Source organism: Rhyacophila brunnea, unplaced genomic scaffold (assembly GCF_057557595.1).
Source record: "Rhyacophila brunnea isolate RB1 unplaced genomic scaffold, BYU_Rbru_1.0 scaffold_1, whole genome shotgun sequence".
NCBI classification, from domain to species: Eukaryota; Metazoa; Arthropoda; class Insecta; order Trichoptera; family Rhyacophilidae; genus Rhyacophila; species Rhyacophila brunnea.
Genome location: NW_028232751.1, coordinates 55360875 through 55377890, shown reverse-complemented (window position 1 = coordinate 55377890; position 17016 = coordinate 55360875). Strand labels below are relative to the sequence as shown.

At 31.9% G+C, this 17016-nt stretch overlaps 1 protein-coding gene across 1 annotated transcript in view; it reads right to left on the bottom strand.

The window, feature by feature from the left end:
* Positions 1 to 17016, bottom strand: part of LOC147079981 (dipeptidase 1-like) — a 362545-nt gene that overhangs the window by 15352 nt on the left and 330177 nt on the right. The window contains exon 9 of the mRNA XM_085953516.1: positions 15479 to 15617. Within this exon, the coding sequence (XP_085809642.1) occupies positions 15479 to 15617 (139 nt within the window). The remainder of the gene's footprint in view (positions 1 to 15478; positions 15618 to 17016) is intronic.

Here is a 17016-nt window from a genome sequence, read left to right as displayed (position 1 = left end):
TCACAAGATTTAATAATGTAACGTTGTTTTTATTGAACATATACAATTTTGAAAACACTTCTGAGATATTTATATACGTTTTAGTATATATATCAAATACATAGACATTTTCAATGATGTACTTTGCATTTTGTTTTTGGAACTCTCTCTTGAACACTGAATACTCTGTATAAAATTGTATATATTATATACAAAAATATTTTCAAAAATTATATTTTTCCATATTAAATTGTACTTAAGTATGTTTCGATTTTTTTTGTTATTCTTATTATTGTTATCATATATTTTTTTTCTATATTCTCTTCTTCTCTCTTGTGAGTGTAATGATTGACTTATAATGTAAATCTCATGTTCTGTACGTCTTGAATCTTGATTGTTATGTCAACAATGTTTTGTATTCTTAAATAAATAAATAAATATATATAATATACATAGATGAGCATATATCTTAAGTGCAACGATGTGTAGGTACTCGTTTGTGACGGTCGTGTGAATTACTCACTCAGTAAAAGTGACAACGCAGATGGGATTATTTCAGCATGGTTGGTAATTGTTATTGTGCATGAGATGACGAGGTGATTGATAACAGGATCTGTGATATGAAAATAATATTAGATACGGCCATTTTTATTCACTGCGCTTAAAATTCACATTATAAACCCATGTTTTATGATTTTAAATTGAAACTTGAAATTGAATTTCATAATATTTTAGTATGTAATTCTTTTTCAGTCTTATTCTTTTGATAGTCTCCAGGTAATGTTTTAGAATATAGTCATATTTCAGTATATCCATGTGCAATGGTGTTAAGATTTTTTAGATTTATTAATTTTTAAACGCATTTATAAAACCATTAGTAAAATTGTTTACTATTTAAATAATATAAGTATTTACGATAAAAAAATATATATATAAACTCTGTGATCCCAAATTTGACAAAAATTAGGCATTTTATTATTCAAAAAATGGGCACGATTACCACATTTGAAGTTAATTCTAAAAATACTGATTATAAGCTATGTCTTTGAATGTGTTTGAATGCTCTGAAAATACCATTAAACCTCCATTTTGACATTCGTGGCGCATGTGGGCCTTAAACCATTTAATCATAAACAATAAAAAATTACTCAATATAGCAAAGAAGGTGAAAGATATTGTTATGTCAACCAGTGGCGATGGGTGGAGGTAGGCTGTTAAGATCCGCCATAAATAGTGCACATTAAACTTTTTTTGTCACATGTATTTGTTTTTATTGAAATAATACTACAATTTGCAGGTGGTGCTGTCAGTTTTTAAAATTCAATTAAACCCTGCCTAAACCCAACCATAATAGTTTAGGTAGGTATGCTATGGGTGATCCGATAAAACTATTGCATAGTTTCTAAGTCATAATTGTTTGTTTTCGTTGAATTAAAAATACACTTTGCAGATGGTGTCAGTTAGTTTTTTTAAAATTCATTAAGCCCTGCCTACAACAAACTATGATCTATAAAAAGTATTGTTCTAACTATAAAACATCTAAAATTACGCCATTTAACCATACATAATTTTGGATACTTTATAGATGAATGAATATTTTTTACTATGGCTTGGATTAGGAAATGTTTAATTCAATTTAAAAAACTAACAAACAGCTTCTACACAATGTAGTATTTATTCAATGAAAACAAATCCGTTTGACTGACAATGCGTAGTGTGCAGTATTTATGTCGAATCTTAACAGCCTACCTCTACCCTTCGCCACCGAATTTTTCAATATCCGCTCCGTAATTAGAGACAACATGCGATGGCACCATAAGTTCCAGTCCCTCGTCAGTCTTCTTGTATCTTCAAAAGTTATACAAGCATACCGTAGATCCGCCGTATACGCCCTGGCCTGTTGATGGTATTTGCCAACCTTCTGGCTTAAGCATCCATAGGACGTGATTAAAACCAGGTCAATTATCGTCTCTTCATCTTCAATGTGATAGGAGGTTGTATGCTCAGCCTTCTTATCTCTTCACTACTCTTAAAGTCATACCTACTATCCGTGATATGTATCTGTTTTTGAAGCTCAGTATACGGTTGTAATGAAATGACTGGGCATGTAGCAAACTTTAGAATAACACAAACTAAAAAATCAGGTACTGCAAAGGGTTTTGGCGATACTGATATAAGACATTATTTGTTATGAAAATATCTATCGCGATCTTATTTAGGGGTTTGGGTCGAAATCCCGAAGGCCGGAATCCCGAAGGCCAAAATCCCGAATGCTGAAATCCCGAATGGCCGAAATCCCGAAAGCCGAAATCCCGAATGTCCGGAATCCCGAAGGCCGGAATCCCGAAGGCTGAAATCCCGAAAAATAAAAAATACAAACACCAATAATTGCGCAATCTCGAATTGCGCAATTTTTATAAGAGATTATATATTTCCACAAAAAATGGGTTTTTCTCTCTTGTAAAAATTGCGCAATTATTGGTGTTTGTATTTTTTTTATTTTTCGGGATTTCGGCCTTCGCGATTCCGGACATTCGGGATTTCGTCCGGCACCCCTTATTTAAGTATGGTCCCAATATTTAAGCTCGGTTTGATGTACATAAAAAGGATTTAAAGTTATACACATTTATATTTTTTTTTTTAAATAAATGTAAAAAAATATTAAAACTATGAATTAGTCAAAAATATTTACGAGGAAAAATTGAAAACTCAATAAACTAAATTTATATAATAAATATGACCATAAAATATAATGTAATAATAAGATATGGTCCTTTGACAAATTACATTTTTTTACAATAATTATTGTAAGTTTATCTTTGAGTTAAAATAAAAAAAATATTTTTATTTGTACAGTTGAAATTGTAAATTATCAAAAAAACGTCTGAGATTGCAAGCTTCATTTTTTTCCGCTAGGTGCATTTGGTGGGTATAGCCATCGCCTTAACGTTCATAAAATACGTAAACATATTATTAAATACTTACAATATGTAAGAACCTACATAATAGAATCCAGTATAAATTTTATTTACTGTTTCTTAACGGCTAATGAATTGCACCGATTCATGCGTCTCTATGTTTGTTTACGTGATAATTTCAGCGAATATTTGCTTAACTAGTCAACGTTAAACGAGGCTCATATTTTGAAAACCACTCGTGATTAATATCAGGTGCGAAAAGCACCTCATTATTAGCTCACAGATTAAACGTCGAGTGTGCTTTCTATAACATTTCGTATCTCTGCGTGTTTGTGCATGCACGATAACTGGCAACACTATCGATCTGCCATATCACGCAATTAAGCTTTGCTAATAACCTACTATACAATGTGTAGAGTGTTGTTGACATCAGTTGCGAAGGATGGAGGTAGGTTGTTAAGATCCGTCAAAAATAGTGCACAATAAACATTGTTAGTCATACGTATTTATTTTTATTAAACTAAGACTACAATTCACAGATGGTGTCGGTTAGTGTTTAACAATACATTAAGCCCTGCCTAAACCAAACCATAATAATTATGGTATAATACGACAAAATTTTGGACACTTTTTCATTCATACTTATTTGTTTTCGTTGGATTAAAAATACACAGGTATCACACATATTGTTGGTTTATTTTATTAAATTCATTAAGCCCTACCTAAACCAAACTTTAATAGATAAAAAATATTACTATAGGTATTTATAAAACATCCATATTTTTGTATGATTTAATTGCAGTATTTTAGATATGTTATATATAGACGAGTATTTTTTGACTATTATCTATTATGGCTTGGTTTTCGCAGGTTTTAATTGAATTTTAAAAACTATCCCACACCATCTTTCAGTGAAAACAAATACGTATGATACGTGGGTGTCTAAATAACAGTACACCTGACTTGAATATAAACATAAAACTAATCTATTTTCAATTATGTATGTCTAATTCTTTCATTAGCTCCATCCTGGTCGCAGAAGTTTCCGATCTTTTTTACCAGGGATCCTTGGTCCAAACACACATTAAAAATAGGAACCCGAGATTTATTCTTTTATTAGTATTATTTATTATTTGCCAATATGCCATAATACATAATAAAATACAATACAAAATTACAAACAGTATGAAATTATAAATAGTCATGAAATGAATAAATATTAAAATAAAATAATAGAAACAACTACATACAAATCTAACGGAATTATGAAAACATGAACATTTAATTATCTATGATCAAATATTTTTACACTAAATCGAAATAGTACCATAGAAAAGCGTTAACAATTCTATAAATATCTATTTTCCTCTATATAAAAATTCTAAATCGTATTTTGACTATTAAGCATATCTCATTTCTCTTTGTCAACTTTGAGTATTTTCTGTCAGTCAATCTTCTTTCAGCTTATTTTAATACACATTCTGCGGAATGGATAGGTATACGTTTTTGTCGTTCTCTGATAAACGAGCACTGTTTGAGGCCATTTTCATGGCAGAACCTTTTCGCTCCAGATTTTCCATTCACGAGAATGATAAAATAGAGTGGGTCTAAAAAATCACCGGATAAATCTTTTGATACAAAATAGCACTTTGTATCAAGATGTACTGATATATTCGTTATTTACCACAAACGGATATATAAACGGATATTGTAATTTAAATGACAATAATATTATCATTTATTCGTATAATGTTCTTTTCAATATTTACTCAAATACATTTTAAAAACAACATTATAAAAATGATAACTCGGCTCAACTCGTTCATTAAAACCTCTACACTCATTAATTGGTCACGATCTTCAGCCATGAGTGTACGACCAAGAAGAAGACACATTAATTAATTTAAAGAATAAACATACGTAATTGTACATACATAGCTTGAAAACACCTAATACCCACGAAAAAAAATACGAACCTCGTCTGGATTTGAACCGGTATAACTACTGGTACACGCCAACTGTGCATTAACCAATTATGCTACGAGCCTCATATCTAATTGCGACAATTTAAACTAGTAGGTCACACATGAAATGCTTATCAAATTACGTTTCAAATATATTTTTTTCTAGTGGGTAGGTATATATCTCAGGTGTTTTCAAGTTATGTATGTTTAATATATGGAATGTTACATTCTTAAAATCTCGTAAAACGGTTTATTAAAAATTGTTAGCAAGTTCAAGTAGACGTTATAACTAAAATATTTGGCGAGAGACGGGCATCGGTTACTAAATAAGGTAATCAATATTCCTTGATTTAATACACAAAAACCGATAGTCAATAATAACGCAATTTGATAAGCATTTCATGTATGACCTACTAGTTTAAATTGTTACAATTAGACAGGAGGCTCGTAGCATAATTGGTTAATGCACAGTTGGCGTGATCCCAGTGGTTATACCGGTTAAAAATCCGCCGAGGATCGTTTTTTTTCTAAAATTTGATTTTTTCTATATATCTGAGGTGTTTCAAGTTTTGTATGTTTAATATATGGAATGTTAAATTCTCAAAATCTTGTAAATTATTCGTTGCATAAAAAAAATAGTTTATACGTGCGCTATACGTCAAGTTTGGTCCAACTCCAAATAAAATTACACGTACATTAAACGATCTCTAGTTTTGCTAGACATACGACTTTTAATGGCTAAATCTCGAAATTATAAATAAGGTGATAAAAATGAAGATGTTCTTGCAAAAACCTATTAGAATAATAATTTTGATTGCTTTGAGAGGTTCTATGGACGGCAAGGAAGACGAATGAATGTTTTCGTTCTTAGATAAATAAGCGTGATAATCGGACTTTCTATAAAATGTCTTTTAGCCAGAAGGAAAAACAATAATTTGAAGCGCTTAACGGAAACATTGAGGATCGACACGGAGGAGGGAAGTTACTTACACGATGGTCCTCTACTTGTCCTTAATATTATCATTAGTTGTGTGGACGATAGAATTCAAGAATCATTGGAGTATTCCACTGTATTATTTGAATAGTGTGAAAACTAGTAAGGTCATGTTAGATACGTAACAAATTTGGATGTAAAAAATAATTCAGTTAATCCTACATACAGACGCACCATTTTACCTTTTGATATCCAGTTTGATTACGGCAAAATTGTGTTAAGATATATGGGAATAAGGTATATTTGAATAAAGAGACATAATATTGCGTAGGTATAGCTTAATAAAAAGTTACAAGATTTTTTTATACAATTTTACCTATCTATGGATTATCGGATTTGTTATTTATAATTGGGTGAAAATACACACACAAATATTTTAAGAATTTATAAAACAGCTTCCACCTAAACTCACCTCACGCAAGTGGAATATATCAACACCCGAAACAATTTGGATGATCTTAGTTATCGCGCTCCCAATTGGAATTACCAGTGGCAGGTTGTTTCTGCACCTTGGGAGAATAAACAACTGATGACATCTATTTCTAAGATAGTTATCAGCGATATACAGGTCAACACTGCCCAGAATGGCAGAGTTCTCATTTATACCTCGTATAAATCGAAAAAGAAATACCGAAATAAAGGTATTGGTATTTTCATTCGGTATTGTAATCCCTAGTCAAAATGTCCTTTATAATGGTACACTCAATAAAATGGTTATCCATTAGCTGTAGGTATGGTGAGTGAATGTTGAATTAATTTAAATTGACCACTATATTTTTTTGTTCACGTGTAGCTTATATTCACCCATATAAATCGAATTGATTAATATTATATATTTTTTTACAAATATGCTTTTTGTGATTAATTTAAATTTATTCAATTAAATACAAATATGTATGTTTTACAGAAAAAAATGCGAAAAGTTATCTTTTAGTTGTCATAATACTATCGTAAAATGAATTAAAATATTTAAATTTAATAATGAAATTGAAACATAAATTAGATGTCATGGTACTCGTACCTGTTTCGATTGGGTTTAGCATTGCAGATTCGTGTATTTGACAATTTTCGCAAGCATTTCAACATAATTTTAGATTCACCGAAACCGTCAATATTGTACAAATAATTATTATCCCTGCTGTGCCGGGGGGTGTTTTAAATTTTAATGACAAAGTAGGTAGCTACGTCATAGTACGACAAAAGGATACGGGGCGAATTTTAGTGAAAATCATGATGAATTGTCAATTAATGTTTTATCAACACGGAATTGATTCTTTATTTCACATTAGTTCAATTTATGGATTCAGCAGAGCATATTGCTAAGATAATGTTTAGATAAACAAATACAAATATATCGAAAGAGTATGTTAGTCATACAGAAAATTTCAAATAAATATGGCGACTATAAACAATAAGGCGTAACAATATTATCATTACGGTGATTACACAATATTATTATTCCTATGATCATGGCCTCCACATCCTAAAACGGGCCCCCCAGTTAAGATCTTTGGCGGGCCCCTCTACCTATCACTAAGTTTAATGGCATATGTGACTCACAACAGAGGCGTTTTCAAAATTGTGTTAGAGGTAAAAGTAAGGGCCTTCGGTTTATTTTTAGGGATTTTATGTAGTTTTAATATATCTACTTGAATAAAATTATCTAGTTGTCAAGTATTAACACAAAACAATCGAATTGCATCTAACACCTCATTTTTTAAATGAAAAATTGCTTATTGTAAAATAGCACCGCAGGGGACTTTTTTACCTACTATTAGTGCAAATTTGCGATGTGTGTTTATCTTAAATTAATATCTGATCGACCCGCCATGCCGGGCACCCCTTGAGCTCGGGCCGTAGGCTAGAGCCCTGCAAGCCCCCCCCCTTATGGGGCCATGACTACGATATCAAAGGGCTCCCCTGGTTGCGGTCAAACTTTTTGATTTTTAAAAAAATTAAAAAAAAAGATTCAAGTGTATAGAATAAAATTGTAAGTAATATTAGTTATAATTATTTTATAATTAATATTAATTATAGTTATATTATTTCAATATGACAAAATAAAATATTAATTTATAAAATATTTAGTAAAAGCCATTTATTTTAATCTCAGCAAAAATATAAATTGATTTAACTGACAATTATTTATATCATTAAAATAAATTCATTTTAGAATAAACTCAGTATTATCATGATTTTAGTTAGAAAAATAGTTATCTTAATGTATTTTCTCGTGATATCATCATCAAAATATTACACCTGGATTTAGTATGTTATTACCTGGGTCTTTTATTTAATGACATTCGATATAATATAGTTGGTGTGTTTTCTCGAAAAATATCGTTTTGTACAAAATAATATACACAGGTAACGCATATTGGTAATATATTTACCATATATTACCATATATTTTTATTCCGCGTTACAATAATTACAGTTATGAGTACCTAAGTATTCAAAATATAAATTATATTTCAGTTATGTTTTGATAAAAATATTATATGGTACACGCCAGTATGTTATTATTTCTAAAAAAATCTACGAAAGTATTAAAAAATCTATTTTCACTCAGTGTGTTATTTTTATATGATGGTCGATAATATTATGTTGTATGTAGAGTTTTCAATCATTTTTTTTTTTGCAATACCAGACGTGACTATTTCACAGTGCAAAAAACCGTACGTTAAAATCTAAATAAAAATACACACGTTAAAAAATGTAGCTCCCAGATGGAAAATGTAAATGGAAAGTCGTGCAAATGACGGAAATGAAAAATACAGTCCTTTAGAAAGAGAAAGAAAAAATAGCAAAAAGCCTCCCGGTGAGAATGTAAATCAGTGCACCGGAAAAACTTTCAAATTAGCGCCCTTCCTAGATAAAATTCTACCCTACCTCAAAAGGATGAGTGATAAATATTTATGCAATAATTAATATATTTATTACTAATCCTTGCCCAAGAATTCGAGAAAGTCGAAGAATTCATTTATCTGGGATCACGCTGAATTCACGCTGAAAAAATGACAATTAGAAAAAAAAAATATTATTAAAACAGTATTATATAAAAGTTATTAAACAGTAGAACAGTGTCAATACAAAAATGTATATATAAATTAGATAGGTACTAGGAAGTATACTGAATGAGGTAGAATTTATGAAATAATGCTCACCTATATTCATTCTCACGCAGGTGGAATATGTCAATATCCGAAGTGATTAGGACAATTTGGTTGAACACGTTATTTATCATATGACATCAGCAAAAAAGTTAGTAAAAAAATTACCCAGGCAAATTTTTTTTTAATAATAATAAAGACTATACTCAAAGAATTTAAAATAAAGATGTAAATACAAAACCACTAACAGGTGCAAATTAATATGTATCTAGACATCATCAACGGACAACAACAACAATAGAGCAGGATGCTGTTAAAAGAAAGAAGATGACCGTATACTGTACGGTCTCCAATTTTATTAGATTCAGTATGAACATTAATTCAATTTTCATAACTATTTTTAACAAAATTCAAGAATTCAAGAATGAAAACCTAACCTAACCAAGTGTAAACTGACAAGAACCGTGTTTTATTTAGACATAAATTTTATGACAGCACTATATGACCCAAAGAGGTTGGACGGTCTTTAATATACGCTCATATATTTCCGATATATTTCATGGTGCAGTATGATACGGCGAACTGCATACGTACAAGTTTCCGGACACGGGCAAAACCGATAGTTGGTTGTAATGTCGATTATAAAATAATGAAGAGTAACTAGGTACGTGATTTTTAATTAACAGGTAATTAAAATTTGTTCACGCTAAACACGCCAACAGGTAAGAACTATCGTAATTAACAATCTTATTGGCAATTACTGTACACTTAAGTGGAAAATAAAATAACGTGATAGCGGCAATGTATTTATGAAGGCAATTTATTGCAAAATTTAAATAAAGGTTGAAGTTTTAATTTTAAAAGCTTATAAACACCTTATATTATATTGTTTATACTGAATGAAAAATCAAAAAAGCGAAAATAAACTAGGAAAATATTAATTATTCCCTTATTCTCAGTTTTTTCTAACTACACGACTTTAAAAAAATCTAACTACTACACGTGGCAAAAATTAAATTTTATTAAGACAATTAAAGTGCATTATTATTGAAACGAAAAGGTAAGTATTAAATTTTAATGGATTTAATTTTTGTACTATTCCATTTGAGTCGTTTTTTAGCGACCCGGGTTTCGCCTTTTGGCATCTTCAGGCACTATATACACTCACCAAAAGGCAAATATACACTGACAGTATATACATAGTGTATATTTGCCTTTTGTAGAGTGTACATAGTGCCTGAAGATGGCAAAAGGCGAAACCCGGGTCGCAAAAAACGACTCAAATAGAATAGTACAAAACTTAAATCCTTTAGAATTTCAATTCAAATTCCATCAAGTACCTTCGGTCGATAGTATTAATAATATAAAAGGAATCAATAAAACTTACTAATTTAAAATAATAAAAGTATAGAAAAACTCTTCGTAGAACTAGGAAATCGTCTTCTTCTCACATAATAGAGAGATTTAGATACGTTTTTCATTGATCTGATAGGACTCTTAAGCGGATATATCCTAGCATGTTATTATGCTGTCCTGATATTTTATGAAATTTCTATTAATGATTTTTATTTTTATAATGTCAATCACATTATTTTCCTTCAGGCTATATTGCACTCCTGCAGCTAAATAAGTTATATTTTAAAATATGCCTAATACTATTGGTTGGGCCAAATATGGTGGCCGCCATTCCTTATTTCCCCACCTTACTTCATACCCTTATTTATTATTGTCACAAAATCAAGTGACCGGGTCATGAATTGGACAACGAACGGGTGCATGTTGTCGCACCGCGTGACTCAAAACATATCTGCTCGTCCTTCGTTGCACGTCTGTTACGGTTTGAGTGAACGTCGTGTCCATCAATCATACAACCTATCATTATCATTCATCAACCTCATATATTATTCATCAAAGTGTATCGTTCGTTTACCAGTGCGTGAACACCAAAGCGGTCCCAGCGCGCGCCAGCTCTCTCAACATAAAAGTCAGTGTCTGGCATCCTGTGTAAACCCCCTCCCCCCTAAATCCTTGATTCACCATCCAGCATCACCTCAAATTACAGTCCACTGCTAAAAGCGCAACCAACTATATTCGTATTAGGCATACATTTATAATAACATTATACTAATAATTATCTATAGTGTATTATCATAAAATTAATAAAAGTAACTCCATATTATGTGATTAAGAGATCAATGGCTGTGAAGTGTTGCCCATATTTCTGCAAATATATTAACGAATCAATAAAATTAATTTATCAAAATATAATACAATATCCGTATAGTAGGTAAATAATAGTAATCAGTACACCGCTATCATCTATATAAAACGGAGATTACTAGCACACGGCGATGTCCTCAAATTACATTTCGTATATATTATTTTTATGTGGGTATGGTTTGCAGGTTTTTCCAAATTATGTATATTTAAAAATAGCTAAGAATAATCTGTGTAACATGTTGACATAACTTACTTCTCCTGAGTTACCTTCTATTATGTAAATCTCTATCTCTAGTGAAGATGGACCTAGTTTAGTCCCCCAGACGGAGACACAAATCAACAGTACAGGGCAGTGGAAAGGTTAAACGTTGATTAAAGTTTTCATAAGCAAATGTAATAACTTCACCTTACGAGAATGGATACCGTAGAAAAGCTAGGATGGGTAAGATGGTATTATATTATAATATACTTAGATCAAGATTTATTACATAGTTTACAATATTATGTAGGTGCACAATGTCTTCTATTTAGGTATATGTATGTATAATAATATATGAATGGAGAAATCCACGAAAAGTGCTTTCTGTTTTAAATTAAGTTTTGCCAGATTTTTTTGTTTTGTTTTTTTGCTGTCATTCTTTTTGGGAAAAGAAAAAATGTAACATTGTTTTATGCGTTCAATTTAAAGATAAATAACTTATTAAAAGAAATGACAGTTTACCTACTATGGGGCAAAGGCGGGTCCAAGTCCCATGAATATGTCAAATTCTTTATTTCTTTTTTCAATGTATATTGTAATCCAACGCAATAAGACAAATGATTAGCGAATAGCTTGGTTAATAAGTATACTAGTATTCGTAAACCATCTAAACAACTGTTATTATAGATTGCTGATGTCATGCCCCCCACAAAGGGGGGCTGACAGGGCTCTAGTCTAAGGGCCTGGCGTGGCGAGTCGACCAGTTAAGCGGAAAAAATACACACCGTAAATTTGCTTCAATATTAAAAAAGTCGACTGCGGCGCTATTTTCTTTAATAATTATTAACATTTAAAAATATGTGGCTGTGTGATGTAATTTGATGTGATATTATGATGATTGATATAATTAAAATAATATATAATTCACGTATAGAATTTTATTTTATAATTAATTTAAGTGTGTTTCCTGATTTACAAAATGGCTTTTTATCCAATATAGCGAAGGGTTGTATGGTACTTGGTTATCACAAAAGAAGATCGAGATCAGTGCTTTATAATATTATGATGAGTGCCGAAAACTCAATAAATCAACTGAATTTATTTAAAAATCGTTAAAAATACTCAGAATACCTTTAACCCCGGGGTTCCGTTAAAACCACTTGGGGAACACTGCTGTAGAAGATTACACTGCCCGTAACCTTAGCAATAGGTAGGGGGGGCACCTTAGATCCTGGCCTAGGGGCTGCTTCAGGGTGTGGGGGCCATGGCTGATGTAGTAAGTTGTCACCGATCCGAACTAAGTGACGTTGATATGAAGTTTTCTTTTGGAAATGAGTTAAATAAAACTTTCGTCCCTATTACATTTTTAAGCATATTTTTCAGTTTATAAGAGTCGCTTGGAGTAACTCACATTTTGCAATTTTGTAAATGTAAATCGACTCAATCACTTATTAATATTCAAGTGAGTTCAATACTTTTCTTCTAATTACAAAAAATAGTGCTCTGGTGGTTTTGTGCGATTATCTCAAAACCTTATTTTTGGAATATGTGAGTTATGACTTATGACTCTAAGCGACTCAAAGATATAGTTAATTGTAATCTCACAAACATAGACAATACAATAGGTAGTACTCGGTGTAAATGAAAAGGCTGACATCAAGCTGCTGACAAGCAGAGTTCTGAAATAAGTTAAACGAATCAGAATCCAAAATCATGCTGATACACGTTGGTTGAACACGTTGAAGCAGTCGTTTGTTCAATAATGACGGACATCTAATAACAGAGTGGAGAAAAGTAGTGCCGTATGAATTTCGAATGAATTTTAACTTCTCCATCGTGCTTTGAGGTATTGCAACGTCCATGTAAAGAAGACCAATTTCTCCGTTATAAATAAACGAAGAAACCGGATATGTAAAATAAATATCCAAAAGTGTATAACAATTTAAAATGACTCATTCTGAATGAAAACGTCAAGGGTCGTTGCCAGGGAACTCAGAAATAGTGGGAACTGAAATAACTAACAGGTAAAGAGAAGCAGGCAACCGATCTCGAGTAAGAAAGAATACGGGATTAATTTAAACACGTGTCAAGAATACGCCATACGTCGAATCCTGACAACTGCTCTCGGTTTATGCATTTACGCTTATTTAATATTGGTGTATTACACGCACTATTGGACGTCATAATGCGTGGTTCATTTTCTTACGACACTCATACATTCAAAACCCTACGTCAAAATTTACTGTATTGGTATATAGCCAGTCGGAATTATATTAATTGATCTGCTATGTGGTCGATGTACAACAGAGAGAGGTGGGTACACGATATCCCGATCGAATGAATGACGCTACGGGCCTCTCAATACCTTAACCTCTGCGGACAGTGGAATACAGGGATCACAATCCAAAACAGCAAAGAACACGAATATATGTCTCGTTTTTAATACCTACTTTTATTTCGATTTGTAAGTGTACCGGAAAGAATGCCTTGCATTCAAGCGACTTAAATGTTAACGACGTCACCTCGAATTTCACGCGAAGAAAGTAAATTCGCAATGTCAATTCCTTAATTAAGTCGTTTGTGAAACTTTAATGCGCTTCGAGAAGTTTCGCGTGGATACTTTCGGGTGAGCAGCGGCGTAAAACTTTTGGACGTAACACACCACGCTGTCCAACTTCACTGAAATACGGTCTCCAGTTGGGGGCCATTAACGTTTCATATTCCCCGCGCTTTAAACAAAAAGTATTGTCAGAAATATCCCGGCTCTCACAGTGTATAAATCATCCGCTGGTACAAATTTTCTTATATGCAGCTTTCGCGAGCGAAATATTCTGCGTAAATAATAATTGAAGATTTTAGCATGAAATGACGTTATTCTAACATGGTTTATTATACGGCCTCATTAATTTCAAAATATAATTATATAATCCTAGAATATATTTCCGTCGGCATCAAAGATTCCTTCCTATAATGATTATTAATTAGCTTTTACCTTAAGAAGTATCGTTTAATTAGCTACGTGAATTTAACATAATACATATTTTTCTATAATCTAAGATAATACACTAGTACCACATTAGTGCCGATTATAATTTTATTAATATAATGTTGGTACGTAAATATGTTCTTATAATAATTATTATATACTTATTATCTATAACAACAGCGATATAAATATCTTCACTGTCCAAATCAATTGTCGTAATCCTCAAATATCAAATTGTTCAGGAAGTGAAAAAAACTATAGGCATTAGATTTATTTTGTTATTTTATATACTTACTTACCTATATTATTTTATTACAAATTGAAAATTTTCTTTTATTGACACACTAGTGGCATACGTTTAGAGGGTTACAGCATTTGGCTGGAATATTTTTTGTCAAGTTACAAATGGCTTAAAAAAATGTTTTGAAGTAATTTAGTATGAAATAATTTTTAGGATTTATGATACTTGAACATTTCGTGTAAGAGTATACAATAAGTCCATTGCCATCAAAATTTCACTTCGGTGAAAAGTGAGGGTTACGCCAATTGACCTGTACAGTGACGATAATAAATGTCACTAACCCAACATGTTTTTAGTAATTATTTTAGCAATATCAGCAAATATATCTTATATAATAAATATATAGTGCCATCTACCGGGAAATTATCGAAGTAGTGACCATTTCTTGATGTAATAATAATTAAACGCGTCATATCTTACAAGGAAAATTTTAATAATACATTAGAGATTTACGAAGTATAACCCATTATAATTATTTTGAAACAAAGTTATTTTTATTAATTCTAATTGATTTAAATCGTTTACGTTGAAAGCTGTTTCCGGCTATAAAACTATCTTCGGAAAAGTTCTGAAGATTAGTTTATAGACCAATATAAGCAGTCACCGTAAATGATTTAATTAAAGTAGAATTTACAAAAATAACTTTGTTTCAAAATCATTATCAGATATTATATTTTAGCACCATCCACGAATCACTAGTAAAAAGAAAACATACCTACCATACTCTAAAGAGAAATATAATGTTGTATATACTAATTAAAGTAATATACTAACAATAAATAGAATTGAGAGAAATGAACTCACCTTTTCCACTTTCTGGAGAACCCTGATCAAATTCAATCCGGCGAGATTTTTCAGTTCTTGAACTGTCCACTGTCCGCTGCGCAGAAGCTCTGCAAAAAGTTCAGGATACTTTGACACATCCTCCAACCCACGTGGAACACTGAAATAAGGCAAACAATGTTATTTTTTTAATACATTAGATACTATAATTTTATATCTTTTTTTCTTTTGACCATGTCCGATCCTAATAGGATCATATGGGCCCCCACAGAGTGGAGGTTTGTATTAACAGATGATTTTATTTTTACGAGAAATGGATGTCAGCCACTTGCTCAACTTATTAGGTCCATACTCTGACTCATACACAAATTGAAAAACAATACGTGTACTTGCCAGACCCAGGATTCGAACCTGGGACCCTCGACACTATAGACCGGCGCTTAAGCCACGCGGCTATAGTGGGTGTTAATTTTATATAGGCATAACTAATGTGCATTTTTGTACGAAAGTATCAACATTTGCATGGTGTTAGACATGTTCGTTCACAATGTCTGTTTTTCGTTTTACGTTTATACGTTTGAGTCACGCCTCGCCAAACGTTGTCTACTCAGGCCATACACTTAGAGCCGTTTCACAAATGTATCTCCGTCTTAATATGCCCATTCATTTATGTGTAAATACAGCCGCTCGAAACACCGGTGTCTAGAGACAGGTGTCACGTGTGAAACAGCTCTAAGTGTATCGTAATTTTTAAGATAATAAATTACTGTTTGAATGATTGATTGTTAGTTTCCACGTGTATTTTACAGTACTGATAACGGTGCATGGTTGCAGCATCAGTCCCGTGCGGCTCCGCCTCGGGACGGAATGAGCACTTTAAATCACTTCTTTCAGACACGTTTAAAGCGTCATGGAAAGCGGCCGTGCATATACACGGCTGTGCATATATGACGGGTGGTGGTGGGAACTTTAACGTAGTACTGATAGCGTCATGGAAGGCAGCCGTGCATATCCACGGCTGTACATACGTCATGACGGGTGGTGATAGGTACTGCAATACCTACAATAACCAACCGAATAATAATTTGAATTTAAATTTAATAAATTTATAATCCGATGTGGATTTTGGCAATCTCAGGAAGACGTTTCGTAACAGAGTTTTTTTTTAACAGGAAATGGATCTTAGCCACTTTCTCAACCTATTAAGTCCATGTGTTAGTACCAAATACACATTATAAAATAACTTGTGAATTTTTCTAGACATGGGTTACAAACAGGAAACCCTCCACAAGTGGTTACCAAAGTAGATACGATACTACTCGCCCATCGCGGGCGTTATATTTTTCAAAATCATAAAATACCAAAATGATACCTTATTTGATTGATTTCCATTGTAGATATGGATAATTATTATGGTACTGAAGTTAAACTTGATATTTTGAAACTATATACGAAAATATCTGGATTTAACAAATATTTTCTGATTTTTAATTTAAAAAAATAATTTCATAACATAAATTTCAAACGCATTGGTTTTGTCGTTGTTTCCGTATTGAACT